Source organism: Argopecten irradians, chromosome 8 (assembly GCF_041381155.1).
Source record: "Argopecten irradians isolate NY chromosome 8, Ai_NY, whole genome shotgun sequence".
In the NCBI taxonomy this organism is placed as follows: domain Eukaryota; kingdom Metazoa; phylum Mollusca; class Bivalvia; order Pectinida; family Pectinidae; genus Argopecten; species Argopecten irradians.
This window is the reverse complement of record NC_091141.1, coordinates 14,633,956-14,658,997: the sequence shown is the minus strand read 5'-3', so window position 1 is coordinate 14,658,997 and position 25,042 is coordinate 14,633,956. Positions and strand designations below refer to the sequence as shown.

Genomic DNA, 25,042 nt, shown 5'->3' with positions numbered 1-25,042 from the left:
AGACTCCCAAGGTCAAGGGTAAATGTATCGCTTTATTTCATATTCTGTACCCTCATCAATCAAATTTTTACTTTGAAATCATGAGTTATAACCGATCATGGCGATGAAGAGATTCTTTGAACGAGTTCAGTATCAAGGGAATGCTGAATTAACCACCTTAACATATTGATATAATATATTTGCTCTCGTGATCAAATCTTCAGGGCTACTATTTATATTTCCCTTGGTATACTTGTACCATATATTGATTCTTTTATATGGGCACTGTCTGGTTTGATGCAAACAGTCAAAATGATCTTCATATAAATGTGTTTGATTTGAGTCAATAAAATGAAACCGTTCGATGGAAGTATTTTTCTTCATTTCAATGACTTAATTAGCTATGGAACACTTGAGTGTGTACTGGAGGTGAAAGATATGCAACATGCCAGCAGGTTTAAATACTGATAACAGAATTACAAAACTTTAATGTGTACATTAGTAAGTTTCAAGGTGTAGTATCATTATTAATTTAAGTCTTATATGCTTTAGTTTTGAATTTGATAAGAATTTTATTGCTTTAATGTATATACATATCAATAATAATGTGAAGCTCAAACATTATATAGACATTGAGCTATCGACAGACCCTTGTGTCTTGTCTATATACCTAGTGTGTTACCTGTACATTCGAACAAAGGCATTTGTCACATGGAGTGAAGACCTAAACGTCTATAAACAGCTGATCAGGACGGCCATTGGCAAGGTGCCAAATCTATACCAATAATAACACTGACCCAAAAATGTAGCACGCAAAATGGTAAAAACGATCTCACAGAGTCAGGTCACTCTGTCACTATTTAACAAAGAACTTTCTTTAACAACAGGAAAAAGATTGTTGAATTACCCGAGATATATTTGAGGATGTGATTAATAAGCTAAGCTTGTGTCTATATGTTGTTCAATCATTCTAGTCGTATGGATAAGGATTTCTTTGTGAATACAACATTAAGGTGAGCTATTTTTTTTTTTTTTTAATTGGTTTTTTGCCAAACTTAGTAATAATATTGAATATTGCATTTGGTGCTAATTTATAATTCTGTGTTTTATTTTCATATACTATAAAAGGTAAAATGTTTGTTGTTCTTTGTGAGCAGCATGAAATATAGCAATTAAAAGTTTTAAAGTTTACATTCAGAGACTGTTGAAATAGTTTCATAAGGATGATTATTGTGCCCTTAATTTGTTGATAATTTATGAAGTAACAAATTAAATAATAAATTCTTACAAAAAATATTTTTTTAAGTCTACACAATTTAAGTTAATGAATTAAATTCAACACAATTGAATTTTGCAACAATCAACCTAATTCTCATTTTTTAAAGTTGTCTTTGGTAAAGGTCTGTCTCAAGCTCATAATTTGTTTTTATCTGCAATGTTCAAATGTGTTACCTAACAAATAGAAATCATCTGATTAATGCAGTGAGAATTTAGAGTTTGGTTGTAGAATGTAAGCAAATCAACACACACTATATATATATATATATATATATATATATAATTATATGTATGTCTTTGTTCTGTTGGAAGAGAAATGTCAATATACATAATACATATACTAATCTTAATTCTTTCAATGTTAATAAATAGAATATATGCATTATTCAAATTGTGCATCTTCATGGTGTTCATAAATGTTTTTGGGAAATGCGGTTTTATACTTCAACTGGGCATAATGAGCACCATGCAAGCACCTCAAGTCTCATCAAGTGCAATGTGGCTATACCCAGTATATGTTATTTTAGGGTGAACCCACCCTGTTAAGAGCAGCTTCTTTGTCTAGTCTAGCTGTATATAAACTGTGTACCTGGTAAATGTACATGTGTACTCACAAAACAAGTGTGAGCTCTAGCTGAGCTGACACCAATCCACCCCTTTGTCTGTGGCGCTGGGCTGCAGGTCGGTATTGATTTCTAAATGTTCTTTATCTGACTCATCAATATTTCAGACAGAATTCTTTCCTGTGAAATAAAATCCCATCACTGAAGTTGTGACATTATAAAATATTGTTGCAACATCTCGTGACTTTGTCCATTATTGTGTGCCTTGTACAGATTTTTCTACCTGTAGCTGTCTAAATAGCAGTGGAACCCAACAGATTTTGAAAATATGAGATGGTTTTGGAAAAACCTTGAATATACATGTACTGGTATAAACATCAGGGTACATGTACCAATGTGTATTCTCTTACTGCTATGATTAAAACTCTTAAAGAGGAGAATTGGAAAAAAAATGAAATGTTTCTAAACCAAAGTATGAAATATGATTGAGTAATACTGGGTTGAATAAAAACATACATTGTCAATATCAATATATTGATTTATTGTAATGACCCACAATGTTTATAGGGGAGAAGCTGCGATGAATGGACCTTGTGTTTATTTGTAAGGATCCTATTTGGAGGGCAATCCTTGATGTCCTCAGTAAACTAGTCTACAGGTGTGTATATAGGTACAGAAAGATATACACATGTTGACAAATAAGTTTGACTATTGATTTTACTGATTTAGTCCAGACCTCCCAAGGTTGTGACAAATGAAAATTAAAATGTGATTTCTATTTCTCATGACCAACAAAAGTACAGCTATATAGTTGTATTGGCACTTATAGCAGTATGAACTGACTTCCAGTAGGATTTTTTTATCAGGCTAAATTTCTGTTATGATTTTGAAGATGACCTTTTTATCAGTGAAGAAAGCTTGTTTGGAGTATATTAATGTTTATTCTCCTAATGTAACATCCGTTTCTGGTAAGTTGCCAAAGGTCTGTGTGATATGTAAGAATACAAACATATATCACTTATACATGTCTTATTATAGTGAATTTCTCAACCTGTCATGTAATCATTTATGGGCAGAGTTAGTACCCTTTGTTCTCCTTTATAATGATGATGACTATGACATAAAATCAATTAATATATACTACAAATATTATTCAGATTACAGAATGTGCATCTTTATGATTAAAGTATACAGTAATAGAGAGTGATTACGGGGTAGTGGCTGGATAACATATTCTTTGTTCATTTTTTGAAATATACATATAATTAATGTATAATAGAAATATCAGTATTATTCATAAAACAAAAGAGTGAAATGTATATTTGTAGGGTACCATCCTATCACATACAATATGCTATTGCAAGGTTTGTATTCCTTACAATTTATCAGAGCGTCATTATTTATATATATATATATGTCCAGTTTTGATTTAATATGTGGGCTAGCTGATATATCCTACATTGCATATGAAACTGAACTTATGTTTCTTTGTGTCATATTGAAGTCCTTATTTGGATAACAATTTTGTTGTACTTTTCCATACAAAGGGAAATTCCCTCTGTTGTGACTTCTGATATTCCCAATGGTACTACAAAGGAATTCCCATTCGGAAACGATATAGGCTAACGTTCCACATAATGATCTTAATCTAAATCTTTAAATCCTTTGTGTATATTCTAATATTAATATCATAATGGATGTTAATTTGGTTTCTACAGGGGTAAGAATATTTATAGACCTTAATACTGATGAGATGGATGATATTGTTTTGATGATAATAATCGGGTGTCTTTGCTATATAGAGCTGAATAAATATGAAATTGATTAGTTGTTTGACATGATGCCAACTTTTCTTTGTTAGCGCTGTGTCATCCAGTGTGTATTTATATAAGTTTTATGTAGGTATATGGTAGATGTGCACGGTCTAGTACGGGTATAACACGAAGCCATCGCTGTCCAATGAGCCGTAATGTTAACTTGCTATTCTCGTCTAGTCATTCCTGTGTAGGAGTCGTAACATGATTCAACTTCAAAACAAAAGCTTTATACTTATATGGAAGTCATGATCACTGGCCGAAAAACTATGTATAAAGTTGCTAAATATGACACTGTCAAGACAACTTTTTATTACGAAATGTAAAGCACCAGACATTAAATGAAATGAAGCAGCATTTAGACTAATTAGTGTAAAATAATGTTGATTAAATATTTAATTAACTTGTTTTAAAAGATTTCCTTAATGCAATAATTCACTTACTGACTTGTTACAAAATTTATATTTAAAATTAGCAACCCAGAATGTTGAAAGTGTTTATTTAAATAAAATTATTTGTTTAACCAGGTAATAATTTAAAACAGTTAAGGTTTAATGTACTCTTCGGAAAACATAATGTACAAACATATGGTTTATTTCCTCTAATGACATTTTTAGCTAAGTATATCTGGCTATATAAAGCCCTCTTTGCACAGCTTTTTTCTACAGCTGATTTTACAGCTTGCTATAATATATATATTTTTCTTTTGAAAAGAGTTGGAGATTTGACAATGTAAATAATGTTATACTTAATTTTCTGTATGCATTTATTTTTTTAATTTAAATTTTTTTTTATTCGGTAGTGGGGGGGGGGGGGGCCTGCAGTGGCTAAGTGGTTTATGCAATGTTCCAACATATTACCTCAAGTCCTACTCTGTGTCGCAGATACTAACCACAAGTCTGTTGTTTTTCTCTTGGTATTCAAACTTTCCTCCAACAGCTAAATAGTTTAACCTACCTAACACATCCGTAAATGACACTTGACTGTTAATAAGACTTCAAGCTAAATTTTATTTTTTTCTTCTTTCTTGCAACTCTGAAGGTTTTTTCCTCCCATAACCAAATGAATGCTCTTCAAAGTCAAGGGTACGACTATTACTCCATGTCATGGCTAAGTATTTTTGAAAAGGTGTTCCAATATATTACCTGTATCATAATAGCCCTTCTACATTGGGTTGAGAGTACTCATTAAAGATGTATTAGATTTATAGTTGTAATGTGTTAAGCATGGTTAAGGAACTGCAGACTACATTTCTCCCTCTTGTTATACATGTGGAACATAATTGGTTTCCATATTTATAGTGTTATGCATGGTCATTGACAGTTGAAAGCATTTTTCTTATGTCTTGATTAAATAGTTAAATGTCTTCTTTCAAATGTCTATAAACTTGAACTAAAACGTTTCTAGTTCAAATCTTTGATGGATAAGCATTAATTATATTACTACCAAATCTCACTTTGTAAAAACACTGGTTTTACAATGTGTTCTAATCACGTCACCTGTGTGTTGATAACAATCAATTGTACAATGAAAGACTATAAACATCAAGTTCAATACATCAAGACTTAAAGTTTAAAATGTATATAAATCTTTTGAATCCCAGATAATCCGCCAGAAACATGTGATATGCTATTCCATATAACCTAACCTGAAAGGTCCTTGTGACCGACGCCCTGTGATATATACTGACCCTGCGTGTCGTAACCTATAAAGGTTGACATGTAAAATTGAGATCTATGGTCGCTTTGTAGGGATGACTGGTGTGTGTACCATCAATATATAATTATAACCAATTCAATATAAACAGGGTTTGTAATGGTTTGAATGAAGGATTGGGGGACAGACCGACATACAGCCTGGAAAAACAATATTTATCTAGACATTTAGAACAAGTTCTTTAACTTGATCAAGCAATGGTGTATATGTATGTTGTACTGGTTTTGAATAATTAATATACCATGTAATTTATAATTATGTAAATCTCAAAACCATTGTCAGGCCTAATCCAAGACTTTTATGGGGACTTACAGTTGTTATAAATCAATACTGCACATTATAAGAGCATCTTATCATTCTATTACATGTAAGTTTCAAGTATCTGATCAGCATTGCTGATAAATGTTACAAATAAGTTAATTAGTAGAAATTATATATATAGGAATAGAATCTGGTCACCTTAGACCATAGAAACATTAAGTGAGCTACTGGCTTAGCATGTATGTATGTATCTGAGATGTCGATCATCTTGGATATCCTGACTCATTCATTACTCTCTCTTTGTTAAAATGTTGGTTTAATTCTTCTTAAAACACATTGGTGTGACCATATAGAAATGGCCACTGTTATATAGCAATTTGATGCAATATATAATTATCATATTTAATCAACGTTTGCTGGTTATCACTGAAAACATGCATACCAATCCTGCCATACCCTGAAGTTATGTATATATATATTCATTTACAGGACAAAGTCCCTTGGTGTAGGCCAATGGAGACCGCTAGTCACCAGCCACCATGCCAGAACCTGCAGAGGAGGACCGTGGCGGGAGTAGATTGGGATCGGGGAATCGAGCCACTCCCAATTCTCAGTTAGAGGCTAACAGGAAGAGGATTGGATCTGCAAAATACTACGACATCGCATCCACACTCATGGGCAAAGGTCATAGTGGTGACCTTGAGGAACTGTTCCTTGCAGCAGCAAGAGTATGTATACAGATCTAACAGGCTCTGAATGGTGTTCAAGTATTTAGTGATCAAGTTTGGATGCTATAACTCTTTTTCATCCCATGACAAGTAAGATCAGATCAGTACCAGAGAATCAGATTTAAATGCCAATCAATGAAGGATCATAGATTTTATCCTAGAGAGATGGAAAAGACTTTTTAATAAATTATCTATATATCTTTTACATGACAGATAAAAGAGTAAGATAAAAATATTTCTACAGTGTAATTGGTATCTTTTCTTAATAACTCCATATTTTGTTGTTTTAGGATGGAGATTATGAGAGGATTGAGGATTTCCTGTTTCGGAGCGGGAAAGACCACTTGGTCAGTATTGATGTCAAAGATAAACGAACAGGAAACACTTCACTAATCTGGGCAGCCAAACGTGGACATACAAAAGTAGGTTCTGAAAATTATCTTTTTTGAACTTCCTGTTTTCTGATATCACATCATACAATTAATGGTTAATTCAAAACATTTGTTTAACTTTAATGCACACTGGATTTTCTTTGCTTTATCTAATATACAATATAGTAGCAAATCAATTCAATATCAACTCAAATATTAAAATATTTAATGACTTTCCTACTGTTGTTTTCTGTGTATGTCTTTTTTGTCACAAGATAATAATTGTTCTCTACTAATAAATTGACCTTTATGATACATCATAATTTTATTTAAAGATTAAGAGTTATCTCCCCTTGAAATCATTTAAAATGGTTCGACCTTATTTTCTGTAATAAATATCACATCGCTCTTCCAGATTGTTCAGCTACTACTGAAGCATGGTGCAGATATAACTCTAAGGAACTACGACGGCCAGACAGCTGTGGAGGTAGCATCCACTTCTATCAGGACTCTCCTCCTCGATTCTGTTGACCGATCAACCGAATCCTCACACAGATTATTACTCCAAGCGTGTTGGCAGGGGAACATCAGGGTTATCAAAAAACTTCTGGTAAGTCACATTATAGTATAGTCAATTCCAATTACGCTTTTGAAAAAATATTGTACATGTATATGCCATATATTGCATAATTATGTAGCAGGGTTTATTTGTAAATATATATATAGTCACCTTCTAGCTTCTAGAAGTACTATATATATTCCTTTAAAATCAGTTGGTAGTGGAAAGTAGTATATATATACATGTATGTAAGAGGTTTTAACTGTGATAATAGTGATATGATTGCCTTAGCCTTACACTAGAGGGATTTTTTCTGGTTCCCTTAATTTCACTTATTTGGTATAGCCGGCGGACCATTAATTATAAGTCCAGGCTTGCAGGTTTGAGTCTGGTTGACGGTATACTACTCTATCATACATGTATAGTGCATATAAATAGTACTGTAGCTTTAAGAAAGCTGAAGGTCAAGGATGCAATATACATTTGACCTTCCTTCCAACAACTTTAAAAAGCTGTATAAACATAATTCAGTATGATGAACACAATTCAAAATGAAGGTACATTGAACAGAAAGTTAGATTAAACAATAGTATTACTCAGTACAGCTAAAAATAAAACTACACTGTATTGGCATGTTGTAAGGCTGCTCTTACAATGTTTGTAAAGGAATGTGACAGTTCCTGGCTTTGATTATTTATGAAAAAATATATACCATGTGTGTGTGCATGATGGTTATTTCCAGGATTGATTATATGAATCTATTTAATATTCCATTCCATAAATTTTTCCATTGCACACTTTATAGTTATGTTGCAGACATCACAAATCGATACACACTCAGAGAACATTAAGAGTTTTCAACGACCTTGACAATACAATAGAATTATTCTTCACTTCTACAGTTTGGGCCAATACAATTGTATTTAATTGCTTTACACATAGCCATTGCAATGGAATGGAAATCCCTGTTATGTGTAAAAAACATTCCTATTGGTATAAGTGCTTATTCCACTTGAATATGATGTCACTTTATTTATCTTTGTCCTCAATTAGATTTTTTTTATGTTTAAAATTGGAGTGCTTTAAATGTCAGCGTATATCCAGTCATTGTCCATAAGGGGTTGACCAATCCACTAAAGAACTGATCGTGAATGGATTACTTTAACTGTCAGTTTTGTTTATAAACACACATAAAGGGTATTTAAACCTAGAAATTCACCTGAACGTTCAGAAAGACTACACAATGATAGACTTGAACTACTAGTTGATATATCATTAAAATACCCAGGGCACTGACCATGGTTTTATAGCCTTGCTGTGAGACTGTTAATTGCTGTGACATCCTACATGGATGTTAATTGGTGATCCACAATGTGTGATGTGTATACAGTCTTGGTCAATAGTCTATCGACATGTAGACATTGGAAATGGTGCTAGATTGTGGTAATGTATTGATTTATTGATTTTCCTGTGTTAGTTTTACTCTTAATAGCTTTATAATCAGAGAGGAAAATTGTGTAATCATTTATTGATCTGTTATATCAAAATGGCTCTGTATTACTGTATTTCCCAACAACTCATTATTCTCTGTTAAAGCATGCTTTGCTTTTGAAGCAATTTTGTTTTACAAGTCGCTGCAAAGCTATATTGTACACTAACTACAATTTTGCAAATGCTGATTTAGTTTTAGGGACCAAACTGTGTTGACAATATCAAATTGTGAATATAAGGGTTCAATCATTAACGTTTTAGCACAAAATTTGATTTTGAAATAATGCAAGGTCATGAATTTGCACATTTACAAAAAATATTATTAGCAGAAAAAAAGTATTGGCAAAATTATATTTTACTAGTCTGGAAATTTCAAGCATTAGCAATGTGCTAAAATGTGTCTGTAATTATTTGTAGTAAATGTAGTTTAATAGCTTTACAGCGAACATGATATGTTCTCTAGCTATAATTCTAACTTGAAGCAGTATCTATCAAATTATGCCATTGTGTAGATCATTATGAATGATCAGGGTTTTATTAAGTTAACACACTTGGTGAAAAAATCTCACATGATAAAATAGTTGGTAATTGTATGTTAAAATGTGATAAAACCCGGACATCTTTAGTTGAATGCATGACAAATTCTGATATTTCTGTCCTAGTAAATTTCTCTGTGTATATCAGGCTAATGTGAAAGTGGTCAACTGAGACGGTCAATGTCTTGCATTGTAAGATATAATATCGGTTACATTTTACTGTTAATTGATAGGTTAGGGGTCACTGTCCCTTAAGCCTGTTATTTTAAAGTGCATGTGTTAATATCAAATGACAACCTGATCATGGTGTTTGTACATTCATGTAGGTTTTGATTTATTTCAAAACATATCATCGGTCAAGGTCATGTGGCTAAGGTGTCCCGACACATTACTACTACTCCTTCAAACTTGAATAGCAAGTTCAAAACCAAGCAGATTACTTTATATGGCAGTGGGTTTTTTCTGAGTACTTTGGCTTTCCTCTACTCCCAGAACCTCTCTCACATCTTAACATGGAAGTTGATAGAACATCAAAGAAGAGGTTAGTGTACTGCAGCTGTTTAAGAAATAAAAATGCATTTAGAGGGAAGGGGACAAACATTGTATATAGAATTAGTAGCCTGCCGCTGCCCTTCCAACTTAAATCTTTTGATTAATAAAATCTTTTGAAATAAAAAAATTAGTTCAAAACCAATATATGATTATCAAGTTATTCTGTGTAACTGTATCGTATGTCGAAATATAAAAATCTGCTTTTGGTTTAACACAGAAATTGGATAGAAAAAGAGCCCAGCTTTCTTTGCATAATGTATTGGGTATTTATTATATATAAAGGATAGTATTTCTAACAACATTTTACAGTAAAAATTTGTATATGAATCAAAAGTAGTTTTGTCACAAAAAAATCAAAATGAACAATTTAAAGAAAATTGTCCCAATATAACATTACAATGTACTGACACAGGATATACATATTAAAGTATATCCGTGCCATGCCACCTAATCATGTGATACAGTAAATTCTGTAGACATAACAGGCCTTATACATATAAAAAAAGGATGGCAGAATGTGCCCTGTTCATGTATGACTTGGTTCTTATAGAGAAATTATTCCACCTGATTGGAAATTTATATAAAATAAATTTTTATGCATGGTTTAACTTGGGGTATAGATCTGGTCACAGAGTGATATAATATACATTCTCACCATACAGGCTTCTTAAATTCCCTTACTAAGGTTATTAAATTTTAATGCTGACTCTAGCAAAATACTTTCAGTGTATCAGTATGGTAGCGGTGTATACTCTACAAGAGTATCTATACTGTTAAACTAGCAGTTTGAATGGTGTATTTTTAGCCCACCATCATCAGATGGTGGGCTATTCAAATCACCCTGCGTCCATGGTCCGTCATCCGCCATCCGTCGTCCGTCCGTAAACAATGCTTGTTATCACTATTTCTTAAAAACTACTGCAGGGATTTTGTTCAAACTTCACATAGAGGATCCCCTGGGTCCATATTTGTGCCATACAGATTTTGTAGCTGATTGGAAAAACAAGATGGCCGCCAGGCAGCCATTTTTGATTTTGGCAGTTGGAGTTTGTTATCACTATTTCTTGAGAACTACTGAAGGGATTTTGTTCAAACTTCACAAAGTCATGGAGGTTACCCTTGGTCCCTAGTTGTGCCATACAGATTTTGAGGCTGATCGGAAAAAACAAGAGGGCCACCAGGCAGCCATCTTTGATTTTGGCATTTGAAGTTTGTTATCGATATTTCTTGAGAACTGCAAAAGGGATTTTGTTCAAACTTCACATGGAGGTTACCCTTGGTCCCTAGTTGTGCCATACAGATTTTGAGGCTGATCAGAAAAACAAGATGGCCGCCTGGCAGCCATCTTTGATTTTGACATTTGAAGTTTGTTATCAATATTTCTTGAGAACTAATGAAGGGATTTTGTTCAAACTTTACATGGAGGGTACCCTTGGTCCCTAGTTGTGCCATACAGATTTTGAGGCTGATCGGAAAAACAAGATGGCCGCCAGGTGGCCATCTTTGATTTTGGCAGTTGAAGTTTGTTATCATTATTTCTTGAGAACTACTGAAGGAATTTTGTTCAAACTTCACATGAAGGGTACCCTTGGTCCCTAGTTGTGCCATACAGATTTTTAGGCTGATCAGAAAAACAAGATGGCCGCCAGGCAGCCATCTTTGATTTTGGCATTTGAAGTTTGTTATCGATATTTCTTGAGAACTACTGAAGGGATTTTGTTCAAACTTCACATGGAGGTTACCCTTGGTCCCTAGTTGTGCCATACAGATTTTGAGGCTGATCGGAAAAACAAGATGGCCGCCAGGTGGCCATCTTTGATTTTGGCAGTTGAAGTTTGTTATCATTATTTCTTGAGAACTACTGAAGGGATTTTGTTCAAACTTCACATGAAGGGTACCCTTGGTCCCTAGTTGTGCCATACAGATTTTTAGGCTGATCAGAAAAACAAGATGGCCGCCAGGCAGCCATCTTTGATTTTGGCATTTGAAGTTTGTTATCGATATTTCTTGAGAACTACTGAAGGGATTTTGTTCAAACTTCACATGGAGGTTACCCTTGGTCCCTAGTTGTGCCATACAGATTTTGAGGCTGATCGGAAAAACAAGATGGCCGCCAGGTGGCCATCTTTGATTTTGGCAGTTGAAGTTTGTTATCATTATTTCTTGAGAACTACTGAAGGGATTTTGTTCAAACTTCACATGAAGGTTACCCTTGGTCCCTAGTTGTGCCATACAGATTTTGAGGCTGATCGGAAAAACAAGATGGCCGCCAGGCAGCCATCTTTGATTTTGGCAGTTGAAGTTTGTTATCGATATTTCTTGAGAACTACTGAAGGGATTTTGTTCAAACTTCACATGGAGGTTACCCTTGGTCCCTAGTTGTGCCATACAGATTTTGAGGCTGATCGGAAAAAAACAAGATGGCCGCCAGGTGGCCATCTTTGATTTTGGCAGTTGAAGTTTGTTATCGATATTTCTTGAGAACTACTGAAGGGATTTTGTTCAAACTTCACATGAAGGGTACCCTTGGTCCCTAGTTGTGCCATACAGATTTTGAGGCTGATCAGAAAAACAAGATGGCCGCCAGGCAGCCATCTTTGATTTTGGCAGTTGAAGTTTGTTATCGATATTTCTTGAGAACTACCGAAGGGATTTTGTTCAAACTTCACATGGAGGTTACCCTTGGTCCCTAGTTGTGCCATACAGATTTTGAGGCTGATCGGAAAAACAAGATGGCCACCAGGTGGCCGTCTTTGATTTTGGCAGTTGAAGTTTGTTATCATTATTTCTTGAGAACTACAGAAGGGATTTTGTTCAAACTTCACATGGAGGTTACCCTTGGTCCCTAGTAGTGCCATACAGATTTTGAGGCTGATAGGAAAAACAAGATGGCCGCCAGGTGGCCATCTTGGATTTTGATAGTTAAGGTTTGATATCCCTATTTCTCAAAAAGGGCTGAAGGGATCTTTCTCTAAATTTAATATGTAGGTTCCCTAGGGCCCTAGTTGTGCATATTGTATTTTTGGACCAATCGATAAACAAGATGGCCACCAGGCCGCCATCTTAGATTTTGATTGTTAAAGTTTGTTTTCGCAATTTCTCAAATAGTACTGAAGGGATCTGTCTCAAGTTTCATATGTAGGTTCCCCTAGGGACCTAGTTGTGCATATTGCATTTTGGGACCGATCGGTCAACAAGATGGCGGCCAGGCAGCCATCTTGGATTTTGTTATTCAAAGTTTGTTATCGCTATTTCTCAAATAGTACTGAAGGGATCTGTCTCAGAATTCATATGTAGGTTCCCCTAGGGCCCTAGTTATGCATATTGTGATTTGGGACCGATCGGTCAACAAGATTTCTGCCAGGCAGCCATCTTGGATTTTGATATTCAAAGTTTGTTATCGCTATTTCTCAGAAAGTATTGAATGGATCTCTCTCAAATTTCACATGTAAGTTCACCTAGGGCCCTAGTTGTGCATATTGTGATTTGGGGGTTGATCAACAAAGATGCCGCCAAGGAGTCATCATGGATTTTGATAGTTGAAGTTTGTTACCGCTATTTCTCAAAAGGTACTGAAGCGATCTGTCTCAAATTTTATATGCAGTATTTATGAAAAAGTTTAAAAAGTAGAGAAAAGATCCATCTTTCCTTTGTCAGATATAGATCATTCTTTGGTGGGCGCCAAGATCCCTCTGGGATCTCTTGTATTATGATGCACTCATACCATCAAACGTTATATATAATACAACAGGGCGAGATTAGCGTACTGCTAGCCAGACTCAAACCCGCAACCTCGGACTTACTGGTCCACAGCTCTACCGACTGAGCTAAAGGGAAATTCCCCCTAGCGCAAAACTAGAAGGTGACCGTATCACTATGTACAATTAAAACCTGCTAGGCCAACCTAGACAACCAACTCGACTTCAGTTGTAATTTTCTCTCTTTATATATATTATATTATGTGAAAATTTTTGACTTATATCAGTTTTTACTTAATAAAAAAGTTTATTCCAAGAACTTGTGACCAGATACAGTTGCTCAAATTTCTGTTCACCATTCAAGAAGGTGTGGATATCATTCATTGAATATATACTTTATAGTGATGTTTTCAATATCTCTGATTCAATGTACAGTATCAGTATTATGATGGATATCGTGTGTATTATTTACAGAATGAGGGGAAGGTGAAAGATATCAACTGTAAGAATGCTGAGGGTCTAACTCCACTACTTCTGGTTGCCCGTGACATCCAACTATTTGACCGTCTTGCGATACAGCAGAACCGAGCATACAACCCAGCAGAAGTAGTCACCATACTGCTTGCTCACAGGGCGTAAGTCATCTCTTAATCAATAGCGTTATTGAAGTTGTTTATATCAAAATACAACAGGACTTTATAATTAGTATATTTTTAAGATAAGAGTAATGCGATGTTGAAATTACTGCGCCTATTGATATTTTGAGCCTACATGTAAGGAAATGAAGGAATCATTAATTTTGTAAATTATTTATTTTGACGTGTTTTAGAGACATCCATGCTGTAGATGAGGATGGTAAAACCTGTCTCCACTACGCCTCGCAGTCCAAGGCCTCATTGGCTCAGACAGTGGTCCAGGCCCTCATCACAGGGGGCCCTGATATAGGTAAGGTCTACTGTAGTCCAGAGGCTCTCATCACAGGGGGCCCTGATATAGGAATGGTCTACTGTTGTCCAGGCCCTCATTACAGGGAGCCCTGATATAGATAACGTCAACTGTAATCCCAGACTCTGATCGTAGAAGGCCCTGATATAGGTAAGGTCTATTGTAGTCCAGACCCTCATTACAGGGGGCCCTGATATAGTTAAGGTCTACTGTAGTCCAGACTCTGATCACAGGAGGCCCTGATATAGGTAAAGTCTACTGTAGTCCAGGCCCTCATCACAGGGGGCCCTGATATAGGTAAGGTCTACTGTAGCCCAGGCCCTCATTACAGGGGGCCCTAATATAGGCAAGGTCTACTGAAGTCCAGACTCTGATCACAGGAGGCCCTGATATAGGTAAGGTCTACTGTAGCCCAGGCCCTCATTACAGGGGGCCCTGATATAGGTAAGGTCTACTGTAGTCCAGGCCCTCATCACATGGGACCCTAATATAGGTAAAGACTACTGTAGTCCAGGCCCTCATCACATGGGGCCCTGATATAGGTAAAGTCTACTGTAGCCCAGGCCCTCATTACAGGGGGCCCTGATGTAGGTAAGGTCTACTGTAGTCCAGGTCCTCACCACAGAGGGCCCTGATATAGGAAAGGTTTACTGTAGTCCAGGCCCTCAGTACACGGGGCCCTAATATAGGTAAGGCCTACTGTAGTCCAGGCCCTCATCACAGGGCAAGGGGGGCATGATATAGGTAAGTTCTACTGTAGTCCAGGCCCTCATCACAGGGGGCCCTGATATAGGTAAGGCCTACTGTAGTCCAGGCCCTCATCACAGGGCAAGGAGGGCATGATATAGGTAAGGTCTACTGTAGTCTAGGCCCTGATCACAGGGGGGCCTGATATAAGTAAGGTCTCCTGAAGTCCAGGCTATCATCAAAGGGGGCCCTTCTAAAGGTCTGTAGTCCAGGCTAACATCACAGGGGGCCCTGATGTAAGTAAGGTCTACTGTAGTCCAAGCTAACATCACAGGAGGCACTGATATAGGTAAGGTCTTCTGAAGCCCAGGCTAACATCACAGGGGGCCCTGATAAAGGAAAAGTATAGTCTTTAGTCCAGGCCCTCACCAAAGGAGAGCAATGATAAGGCCCTCATCACAGGGGGTCCTGATATAGGTAAGGTTAACAAAAAGTTACCTTTAGTTTATGAAACAGTTTAGAAATATTTGTTTTTCGTCTTGAGGAAAAATATTTGCCCTCTACATTTACACATTTAATTACGCTCTAAAAATAACTAGTTTCAACTTCAATGACAAATTCAACAAGCACCTGAACAGTACAATCAGCTTGGTATGAATCCTTTACTAAATGTTACTAAAACATACAAATGGAATGGTTTTGTAATGCAACTCTTAAATAGATCTTTGTTGTTTTATCCTCCAGACCTGAAAGACAAACGCTTGTTTGCCCCGATCCACTGTGCCTCTCAGAGTGGGAACACAGAGTGTGTGGAAGTGCTCATCAATGGAGGGTCATGTGTGAACAGTCGGGGTTTTGCTGGAACCACACCTCTTCACATAACAGCTTACAATGACAATGAACGAACAGCTTGTTGCTTACTAAAGCATGGTGCTGATGTGACTTTAACAGACGATCGTGGACTGACTCCTGTGGATCTGGCTCGGGGGAAGAAAATGAAAACAACTCTAAAAGAAGCATGGGCAGAAGCTACTCAGGGACATGCCCTGACAAATCTGGCCCCTGTCAAAGTCCCCTCTCGCCAGGAAACTAGGACCTCACTCGAGGAGCTTAACAAGAAGGGGAAGAAGGGGGGAGAGGTTATATTTGATGTAAGTCCAAGTGTACCTTTTTGGAAAAGTCAATTTTTTCAAGTGTTGTTTCTTAAATCATCAAAATGTTATATGAATATATAACAATATGAAAATAAATGTGAAGGTTAAAAATGCAGACAGTATATGGCTGGAGATACACCGACTACAATTTGATAGTGACAGCTATATGCAATTTGTCTTCTCTTCTTCAGAGTATGCCCGCCAATCCATTTGCTAATATGAAGAATACTCCAAGCAGTAAGTCATAAAGTTTATGATAAAAATGTTGATGTTAAAAAAGGCCAGGTTTATGACTGTTCACCATAATAGATATACATTTAATTTCCTATGTAATCAACTAGCTTGATATTCTTGATTTAATGTAATAAAAAATTATCAAATATAATATCAATGTACTAATGAACATTGTGTGTAATTTGTACTGTAAACATACTGCTGGTTTTATCTAAAACCAAACAATATCATAGAAAATTCAACGCTTTTGACATGTTGAAAATAAAATTGAAAACCTCATGATCTCGAACTTGTTCAGTTGGACAGTATAGTAAAAGAGAATACAAGGTTATAACCATATAATAGGTTATGCTTTAATAATTTTTTATATGACAATTTATATAAATTTCCCTTTGTAATAAAACAGAGGGTCGCTTGGTGTCTCGTCATCTGAGTCTGAAAGACAAAGAAAAAGCCAGGCGGGCTGAGGAGACAATGAACAACAGTGTTACCCCTGGACCTTATGTAAAGTAAGTATTGAATGGTTATAAAAGGTCGCTGGAGGTCAAGGTTATATGGGTGACCGTTATAATTGATAGTTGTGCATACACAGTCAGTATTGTCTATTGCAAATAAAACTGATTGAACTTGAGATACATTAAGCATTTACAAAGTCATTCGTCAAAGTTTAAAGTTTAAGGTGCTACATGTACTTTGTCAGCAAAAGTTTTATATTCCTGCTTAAATGCTAAAACCATCATTTGAGATGAATTGCTTCCCAATGTAACTTAATGAAAGTTTTAGGTTGTTGAAGTGATCTTCCTCAAGATATCTTATTGCAAGTTCATGTTGTTAGTAGAATCTCAACAAACACTACACATCTGAATTCTTTGATATCTTGTAATTTCAAAGAAGGTTACCCTTAATGATAAAACCAATTAGATTTGGTGATGCTATCTTCACCTACTAGTCTTTTGCTGCAATACAAGGAATTTGGAGGGGTTGAAAATATGTCCGTCTCAAATAAGTCATATTTCATTTTGATTTTATTTTATTTTTATCATCAATTTTGGAGATCAAATTTTTATGTATTTGGAAGCATTTATAGGTTCTACTAGAATATTTCTCGTATTTAATGTCTTCCTGTTAACAGAGAGGGTGTGAGAAGACTGGGACTGTCCAGAAATCAGCAGCCTACACCTCTACCCAAGGGCAAAGGTTATCAGAGACTTCCTGCCATCAGTCCGGACAGGATGAGTATTGACCGTAACCAGGATTGTCCATCACCTTTCAGCCGCAACAGTCGTTTCCGAAGATCTCTGGATGAAACCAGGCTATCTTATTCCGGGAACTCTCCAAACATGGGTATGCAATATCTGTTTTTTTAATTGATATTAGTAATTTAAGGTAAATTTGCTTTTGTTGCTGTTCCAAAATTATCATGTGTTAAATATGTAAAATAAACGTATACTGACTATATGTACTATACCTCAGCTAATCTACAAGTTCTAATCCAAGTGCTTCCTTACAGTTCATATTTCTGGAGTAATCTTATATCTGGAAACAAATTCAAACTTCAAACTGTAAATAATAATTTATGATTTAGTAATGAGATTTGCACCTTATGACCTAGTTCTAAATGAGTCTTATCACACCAGTCTGTGTATATTTGCTATTCTATACTACAGCCTCCTTCCCTACTCCTGGACCATCCAAGAGAAGGGTGTCCCCCCTGTCTGGTAAAGATGGCTGCCTCACTCCTCTCAGTTGTGATTTTGACAGTGGACCAAGTAGCACCAGGTAAACTAAATTGAGGTTTATTATGTCTGAAAGAATAAAAAGCAAAAAAAATGGTTTTCTGTGATACTCTAGGTCTTAGAACCCTGCTATAATAGGTATAAATGCTTGACAATTCCCAGGAAATGCCGATCTTAACAACCTCAATAACTTATGCAAAAAAGGGAAAGAATTGATTACCTTTAATTTAAAGTAGAATGTTTAAGTTTAAATAAATCTAATCAGCAACAGATGTTTTACAGCAGACTAATGTCTCTAAAGAGAAGTCTTATCTTTGTATTCCTCTTATACTAGCTTTACTTTTGACAAAGATATGAATTAAAAGTATTCAAATTATTATCATGAGTACAAACATCTATTGTTTACTTTACCCATATCCATTATAATTATGATAACAAAAATAGATATTTGGCCGATGTGAAGGTTTTACATGTGATTGAGGTAGTAAAGAATTGCTTTATTAATTTCTATGTACTCTTTCAGGCTTACCCAAGGCTCACCCACACTCGGCCATAAACCCAGACACCAACGTTCAGGGTCAGATACATTAGCAGATGTAGCTGCCTCCAGTGAACCATTTCATAAGAAAGGTAACTATGTGACCTCTGACCCCTGTCATAACAGCTTAATAACTTTCAACACTATCAATGTTCAGTCAAAACATGGAGGCTAATAATACTACTAAATTAAAAATACCAACACTTTATCTAATATACCAAACAAAAATAATGATTGTTTGGTTCTAATCCTAACTTAATGCTTTACTTAATCTTCCTTATGTTAAGGTTTATTAATTTGCTATATCACGGATTGTTCATTACAGTATTAAAAAGCCATAATAGTAAGAATTATTTTGACTGATTTTTTTTATCTGAAAACAATATCTTTTTCATGTTACAATATAACATGAAATAGAAGTTTTGTATAAGTTGGCACTATTTTCAGACTTGCTGTCGAACCACATTATATTACACAATGGATTTTGTTATATTCTGTCTTTGCATATTGATGAGTTAGCTCCCTTGCAGGTAGATATCCATTGTGATATCATCATTTTTTGAGCGCAATTCACGTCATTTTCTCCAAAAATTAAGATGTTACACTGGCAAGCACATGCCGTCACAATTATTACCTACCCACAAGTGCAGATAAGTCTGTAATATGCAAATGCAGAATATTGTTAGGGGTGTCTCATTACAAAATTGTCTGAAAACTACAAACTCAGAAAGAAAGTACATGCTATTTCATGTTTAATACACAACTAAAAAGTAATAAAGAATATGTTACCTGTTTATAATACCTGAGTGTGTGAATTTCCCTGTGTGATTTCAATAATTCTTTTTTTTTTTGTTTGATGCTTTGAGTTTTTATCTCGTATGTTTCTACATTTATGCCAACTTTTTGTTTGTTGCCCGCCTAGTGGTACATTATGTATGTTTCCTCTGTGTAGTACTGTATGTATTTTAAGTTTTTGTTTGTTGCCCACCTAGTGGTACATTATGTATGTGTCCTCTGTGTAGTACTGTATGTATTTTAAGTTTTTGTTTGTTGCCCACCTAGTGGTACATTATATATGTTTCCTATTTTTGTTTGTTGCCCACCTAGTGGTACATTATGGAGTTTCCTCTGTGTAGTACTGTATGTATTGTATGTTTTTGTTTATTGCCCGCCTAGTGGTACATTATGAATGTTTCCTCTGTGTAGTACTGTATGTATTGTATGTTTTTGTTTGTTGCCCACCTAGTGGTACATTATGAATGTTTCCTCTGTGTAGTACTGTATGTAATGTATGTTTTTGTTTATTGCCCGCCTAGTGGTACATTATGAATGTTTCCACTGTGTAGTACTGTATGTATTGTATGTTTTTGTTTGTTGCCCACCTAGTGGTACGTTGTATATGTTTCCTCTGTGTAGTACTGTATGTATTGTATGTTTTTGTTTATTGCCCGCCTAGTGGTACATTATGAATGTTTCCTCTGTGTAGTACTGTATGTATTGTATGTTTTTGTTTGTTGCCCGCCTAGTGGTACATTATGTATGTTTCCTCTGTGTAGTACTGTATGTATTGTATGTTTTTGTTTGTTGCCCGCCTAGTGGTACATTATGAATGTTTCCTCTGTGTAGTACTGTATGTATTGTATGTTTTTGTTTATTGCCCGCCTAGTGGTACATTATGAATGTTTCCTCTGTGTAGTACTGTATGTATTGTATGTTTTTGTTTGTTGGCCACCAGTGACCTAGTGGTACATTATGTATGTTTCCTCTGAGAAGTACTGTATGTATTGTATGTTTCGCTGTTAATGTCTTGTGTCTGTTTCCCGCCAGGTCGGTCTATATCTCTGTGTCATCCATTGAGTCAGTCTGATGACTTTAGTGATACTAACTCCCCGAGACTAACCCCACTGAGACCTTCCCTGGAAAGGGGCACAACTGGCTTCAGTAAACCCTGTGATGGACATGTTGGTAACTCTAACAGCATTGTCTTGGATTTAGGTAATAACCCTCTTCCTATTAATTTCTTTTACCAGTTTTCTTGTGCTGTTCTTTTCTCATTAATACGGTAGATCACATCAACATTTATATAAATACATGACGCCAATAGACTTATTAGTAAATATATAATACCTTATTAGTTCATTCTGAGAACAAGAATATAGTAATTAACAGATTTGATTAAATTGACCAAACGTTTATGTTCATAATTGAATTATTTTCTTAATGATTTAATGCATATTAAAGGTTTTTTAAAGACTTACACACAATCACATAAGCTTTGTAATATATTTTGATTATAAAAGAATTAATTATATAGAAATTTGATATATCACAATGACATAACCAAAATAAAGGTTGTATTTTCTTCATTCAAAGATTCTTCTTATCAAACGCCAGCCAGTGTTCTTGCATACTAAATTTGCCACGTTTGAGTATTCATATATTTCATGTTAAAAGTTATAAATCAAAGGCAAAAACACCCCTTCAGTACTTATATGGTCATTCATTTTGTACATTTACATTTGATGTTACAGATCGGATGGGCTTGTTGAACAAGTGCCAGACGCCTGTTCAGAATGCTCCGTTGTTTCCCACCTCCTCTAAAGTGCTACCCCCTACCCCAACAATGATGTCTATGATGGGCGAGAAGGCCCACAGCTGTCTGGAGTCGTGTATGACCAACAACGAATGGAATTCTAAGGTCATTTTCATAAAAAATGTATTATTTAACTGTCATATGAATACAGGTCTTGAAGTATGAAGGCCCTTCTACACGGTCTTTTTGAGTTGTTTGGGGGCCTGATTAAATTTAGAAATCTCAATATTATTTGATACAAAGAAGAATGGAGAAAAAATGACATGAAGAGTATTGTTTCGGCATACATAACATTAACATGTTCGCGACTTTTTATTCTAATGAACATGCATTTTTTTCTGATATGTTTCAATGTTAGCAATTTATTTTTTTAATTCTTTGATTATTTTTTATAGGATCCATCTCCAAGATCAGACGATGAGAACGACCACAAAAATGTAAAACAAGCATTCCAGAATTCCTCCAATCATCTTCGTAGTCCTTCCATCTTTAAACAAGAGTTCATTTTGGAGGAAAGCCGTCCTAAAGACATTTTGATTAATTCCTCTGGAAGTGATTTATCATCGAATGGGAGTAAGGATCGCTCCTCTGTTTCCAGTGATGACATGGGGATGTCAGAACTCGCACGCCCCACAGCAGCAAACCCAAGGCAACGAGGACACAACAGAAAAGGAATCTCATTGAACAAGGACATTAAAGAAGTGCCTTCAGTTGTCAGTGTAAATACACAAAACAAACTAGTGTCAAATTTACGAACAGTTGAGCGGAAAAATAGCCCTGGCTCAAAGGGTAGTCCCTGTTCAAAAAATAGTGCCAAACTAGATCAATCCTCCGCCAAGCCGGTGAAAGACACTGTTATCATCCACACACAGAAGATAGGGGCGTGTAAATCACTTCCAAGCAAAACATCGAGTAGTGAACTGACAAAGGAAGTGATGAGACAAAACATTCTTAATGCTAAAGCTTCAGAGAAATCTTTAAATGAAGCAAAAAGTGCCAAATCGGACAGTAGATGCAGATCTGGTGAAAGTAGGTCAAGGGGATTTAGTCCACAGTCATTGAAAGTGGACCCTGTGTTAAGTTCCTCTCCCAACCCCAAAGGACTGCATGTAGTGTCCTCAAAACTGTTGTCAAATGTAAAAGAGGAGGTGAAAAAGCAGAGAATGGAGAAAGAAGATCTGCCTGAAAATTCTGGAGGGAAAGAATATGATAATAATCCTACAGGACACAAACAGCTAACTGCTGGGAATGCAAGGAAAGCATCTCATTCTCCCGCTCGAAAGTCTGAATCAGGACCGACAGCAACCGCTGGAAAGGGCAATAACCCTACCCCTTCTTATTTAAATTCAACACAGTCATCAGCCACACGTCGACAAAATTCGGACGTTAAAGTGACAAAATCTTGTTCAAACATTTCTGGGAACAGTGGTGGTGTCAGTGATAATGTAAAGAAAAGTGCTGGAGTATCCTCAAACAGAGGAACAAGTGCTGTGTCGGAGAATGTTAGGAAGAGTTCTTCAACTCTTCCGTCTAGTAGAGGCACACAAGTGAAATCAGGAACCTCAGGTAAAGAGTCGAGGTCTGATGTATCAATAAGAGCTTCTGTACCTCAACCAGCGTCAACTACATCGTCTAAACCAAACTCCAGTTCTTCTCAGAATACTTCACAGCCTAACAGTTCAGCCTCAAAGTCAAGACAAACGTTGGGAGTGAGAAAATCCCAAAGTGACACAAATGTTCCAATGGATTCCAAATCAACTGCAACGAGTAATGTCAGTAAAAATACAGGGTCAAAAACTCTGAAATCATCCTCTTTGAACACTCTACAAGAGACAAAAGGGGATGCGAATATAAAAGGGTCAATAACATCCAGAACAGATCACCAGGGAAGAACTGGTGAGGATAACCAGGCTGACAAAAAGTCATTTCAGTATAAGCCTGCAAGTGCTGGTAAAGGACCTTTGGTGGAGATTGTGTCAGAAAACTCTCCTCGTGTATCAAAACCCAAGCATGCGTCTCCTATGACAGTCCCTGTACAGACTCCAGTTATTGTCAATCCTTTTGAAGACATGAAACCCTACAAAACTGAGTCTGAGGAGAAAGTGAATACCGGAAAGGTGAATGGAAGGGGCGTTTCAGCTACAAGTTATGGTTATACTATTGGAAAACCAGCATATGATCGATCAAAAACTCAAACCTCAATGAAAAGTAGAGGGAAAAGTGCCAAAAGACCGACATCGAAGGACAAACCGGCCTCTGCAGGACCGAACAGACAAGTGAGGCGACGTGGAGACAAAGGGAAAGAAGGAAAGAACTCTGATGACGGGGCAAATTGTCGCCCGCGAAGTGGAAAAACAAAACGTACAAAATCAGGGAAGAAGAAAAAGATAAAAGATGCAGACCTAGTTCTCAGTAAACAAGCATCTCAGTCCGATGTGGCTCTTATTTCTGGAATTGGGTGGCATGTGGCAACACATTGTATGGACACGTCAGATGTGGTAGCTGTCAAAAGAACGGACATGGATTCGTCAGACTCCTCAGACAGTGACAGTCTTGACAATGATACTCCTAGGGAAGGAGTAACATATAAACTTCGAATACCAAACCACGCAATTGACCCCATGTCTAACTCATCCACACCTCGATTCTTAGAGGTCAAACCAGAGGAAAGGGGTGCGGTAGCTCAACTACCAGTCATGTCACAAGATGGATATCGGCCAATGAATCTGGATATGACACAAGCATCTTTCACACCTGGGGTAAACCTATATAATGTTCTCGGTTCTGATCTCCCTCCGTCATCTGTGCACCTGGACTTAAATGAATACTTCAATAAAATGGATGGAAGTGTTATCGAACCTCCAGATGTTTTAACTGAGCATGACGAAGCTATGGCTGAAATCCATCGTAATATACTTATGGGTAAACTCACGCCTATCCCCGAGTCACCTTCACTAAAATCTGGTGGTCATGTTCTCCACAAGACTATGGAAGCTATTGAGAAATTTGATAACAATGTACAGGCTGAAGTGTTGAGTAGCCTACTAGGCGTTTTAAAACAGGATGGCTCTGAGCCCAGTCCAAGAGTTGATCTCCCTCTCAAAAGTGCTACAAACAATGTGGGTATATCTAAACATCCGTCTGGAAGTGCTTCTGTATCTACCTCAGCGCAAAGTGGAAGACAAAGTAATGGCAAGAAAAGTGCTCAATCATCCTCAAAGGACAGAGCTGAAATCATGTCTGGGGCATCGGTTCGTAGTCGAAAACAAAGCTCAGAGACTAGAGGGACACGATCATCCTCCAAGGAACGAGTGGCTGTTGCATCAGGAAATTCTGTACGTAGTAGAAACGCGTCAGACGACACGAATGCTGTATTGGAGGAGAGATCTGTTGTTATGTCTGGAGCTACAGTCCGCAGCAGTCTTAATGATGACAAAAGTTTGAGAAACTCTTCAGGTAGGGGAGTTTTGAGAAGTTCACAGGGCGACTCTTCATTGAAGCAAATGGAAAGGAGCTCGGGGTCTCTGCGATTTAGGTTTAGTCACTTCCTGTAAGCATTGCGTTTGGTATTTAGCATCAGTGACGCGAAATTCGATGCAAGTTGTGTGT

General features: G+C 36.4%; 1 protein-coding gene across 1 annotated transcript; it reads left to right on the top strand.

Annotated features, from left to right (window-relative positions):
- Positions 1–758: 758 nt before the first annotated feature.
- LOC138329024 (uncharacterized) lies at positions 759–24,987 on the top strand. Its single transcript, XM_069275723.1, has 15 exons — positions 759–992; positions 6,101–6,339; positions 6,630–6,761; positions 7,126–7,320; positions 14,021–14,181; positions 14,376–14,491; positions 15,923–16,329; positions 16,524–16,569; positions 16,973–17,075; positions 17,699–17,910; positions 18,234–18,345; positions 18,826–18,932; positions 20,668–20,835; positions 21,372–21,538; positions 21,829–24,987. Exons 2-15 carry the CDS (start codon positions 6,151–6,153, stop codon positions 24,985–24,987), a joined length of 5,274 nt encoding a protein of 1,757 aa, XP_069131824.1. The 5' UTR covers positions 759–992; positions 6,101–6,150.
- Positions 24,988–25,042: the final 55 nt, after the last annotated feature.

Excerpts from the sequence above, each read along its gene's own strand:
- LOC138329024 (XM_069275723.1), top strand. The coding sequence starts at position 6,151 with ATGCCAGAACCTGCAGAGGAGGACCGTGGCGGGAGTAGATTGGGATCG. Across the intron at positions 16,330-16,523 it reads GGGGAGAGGTTATATTTGAT|AGTATGCCCGCCAATCCATT; the intron begins GTAAGTCCAAGT and ends TCTCTTCTTCAG. Across the intron at positions 20,836-21,371 it reads CAGCATTGTCTTGGATTTAG|ATCGGATGGGCTTGTTGAAC; the intron begins GTAATAACCCTC and ends TTGATGTTACAG.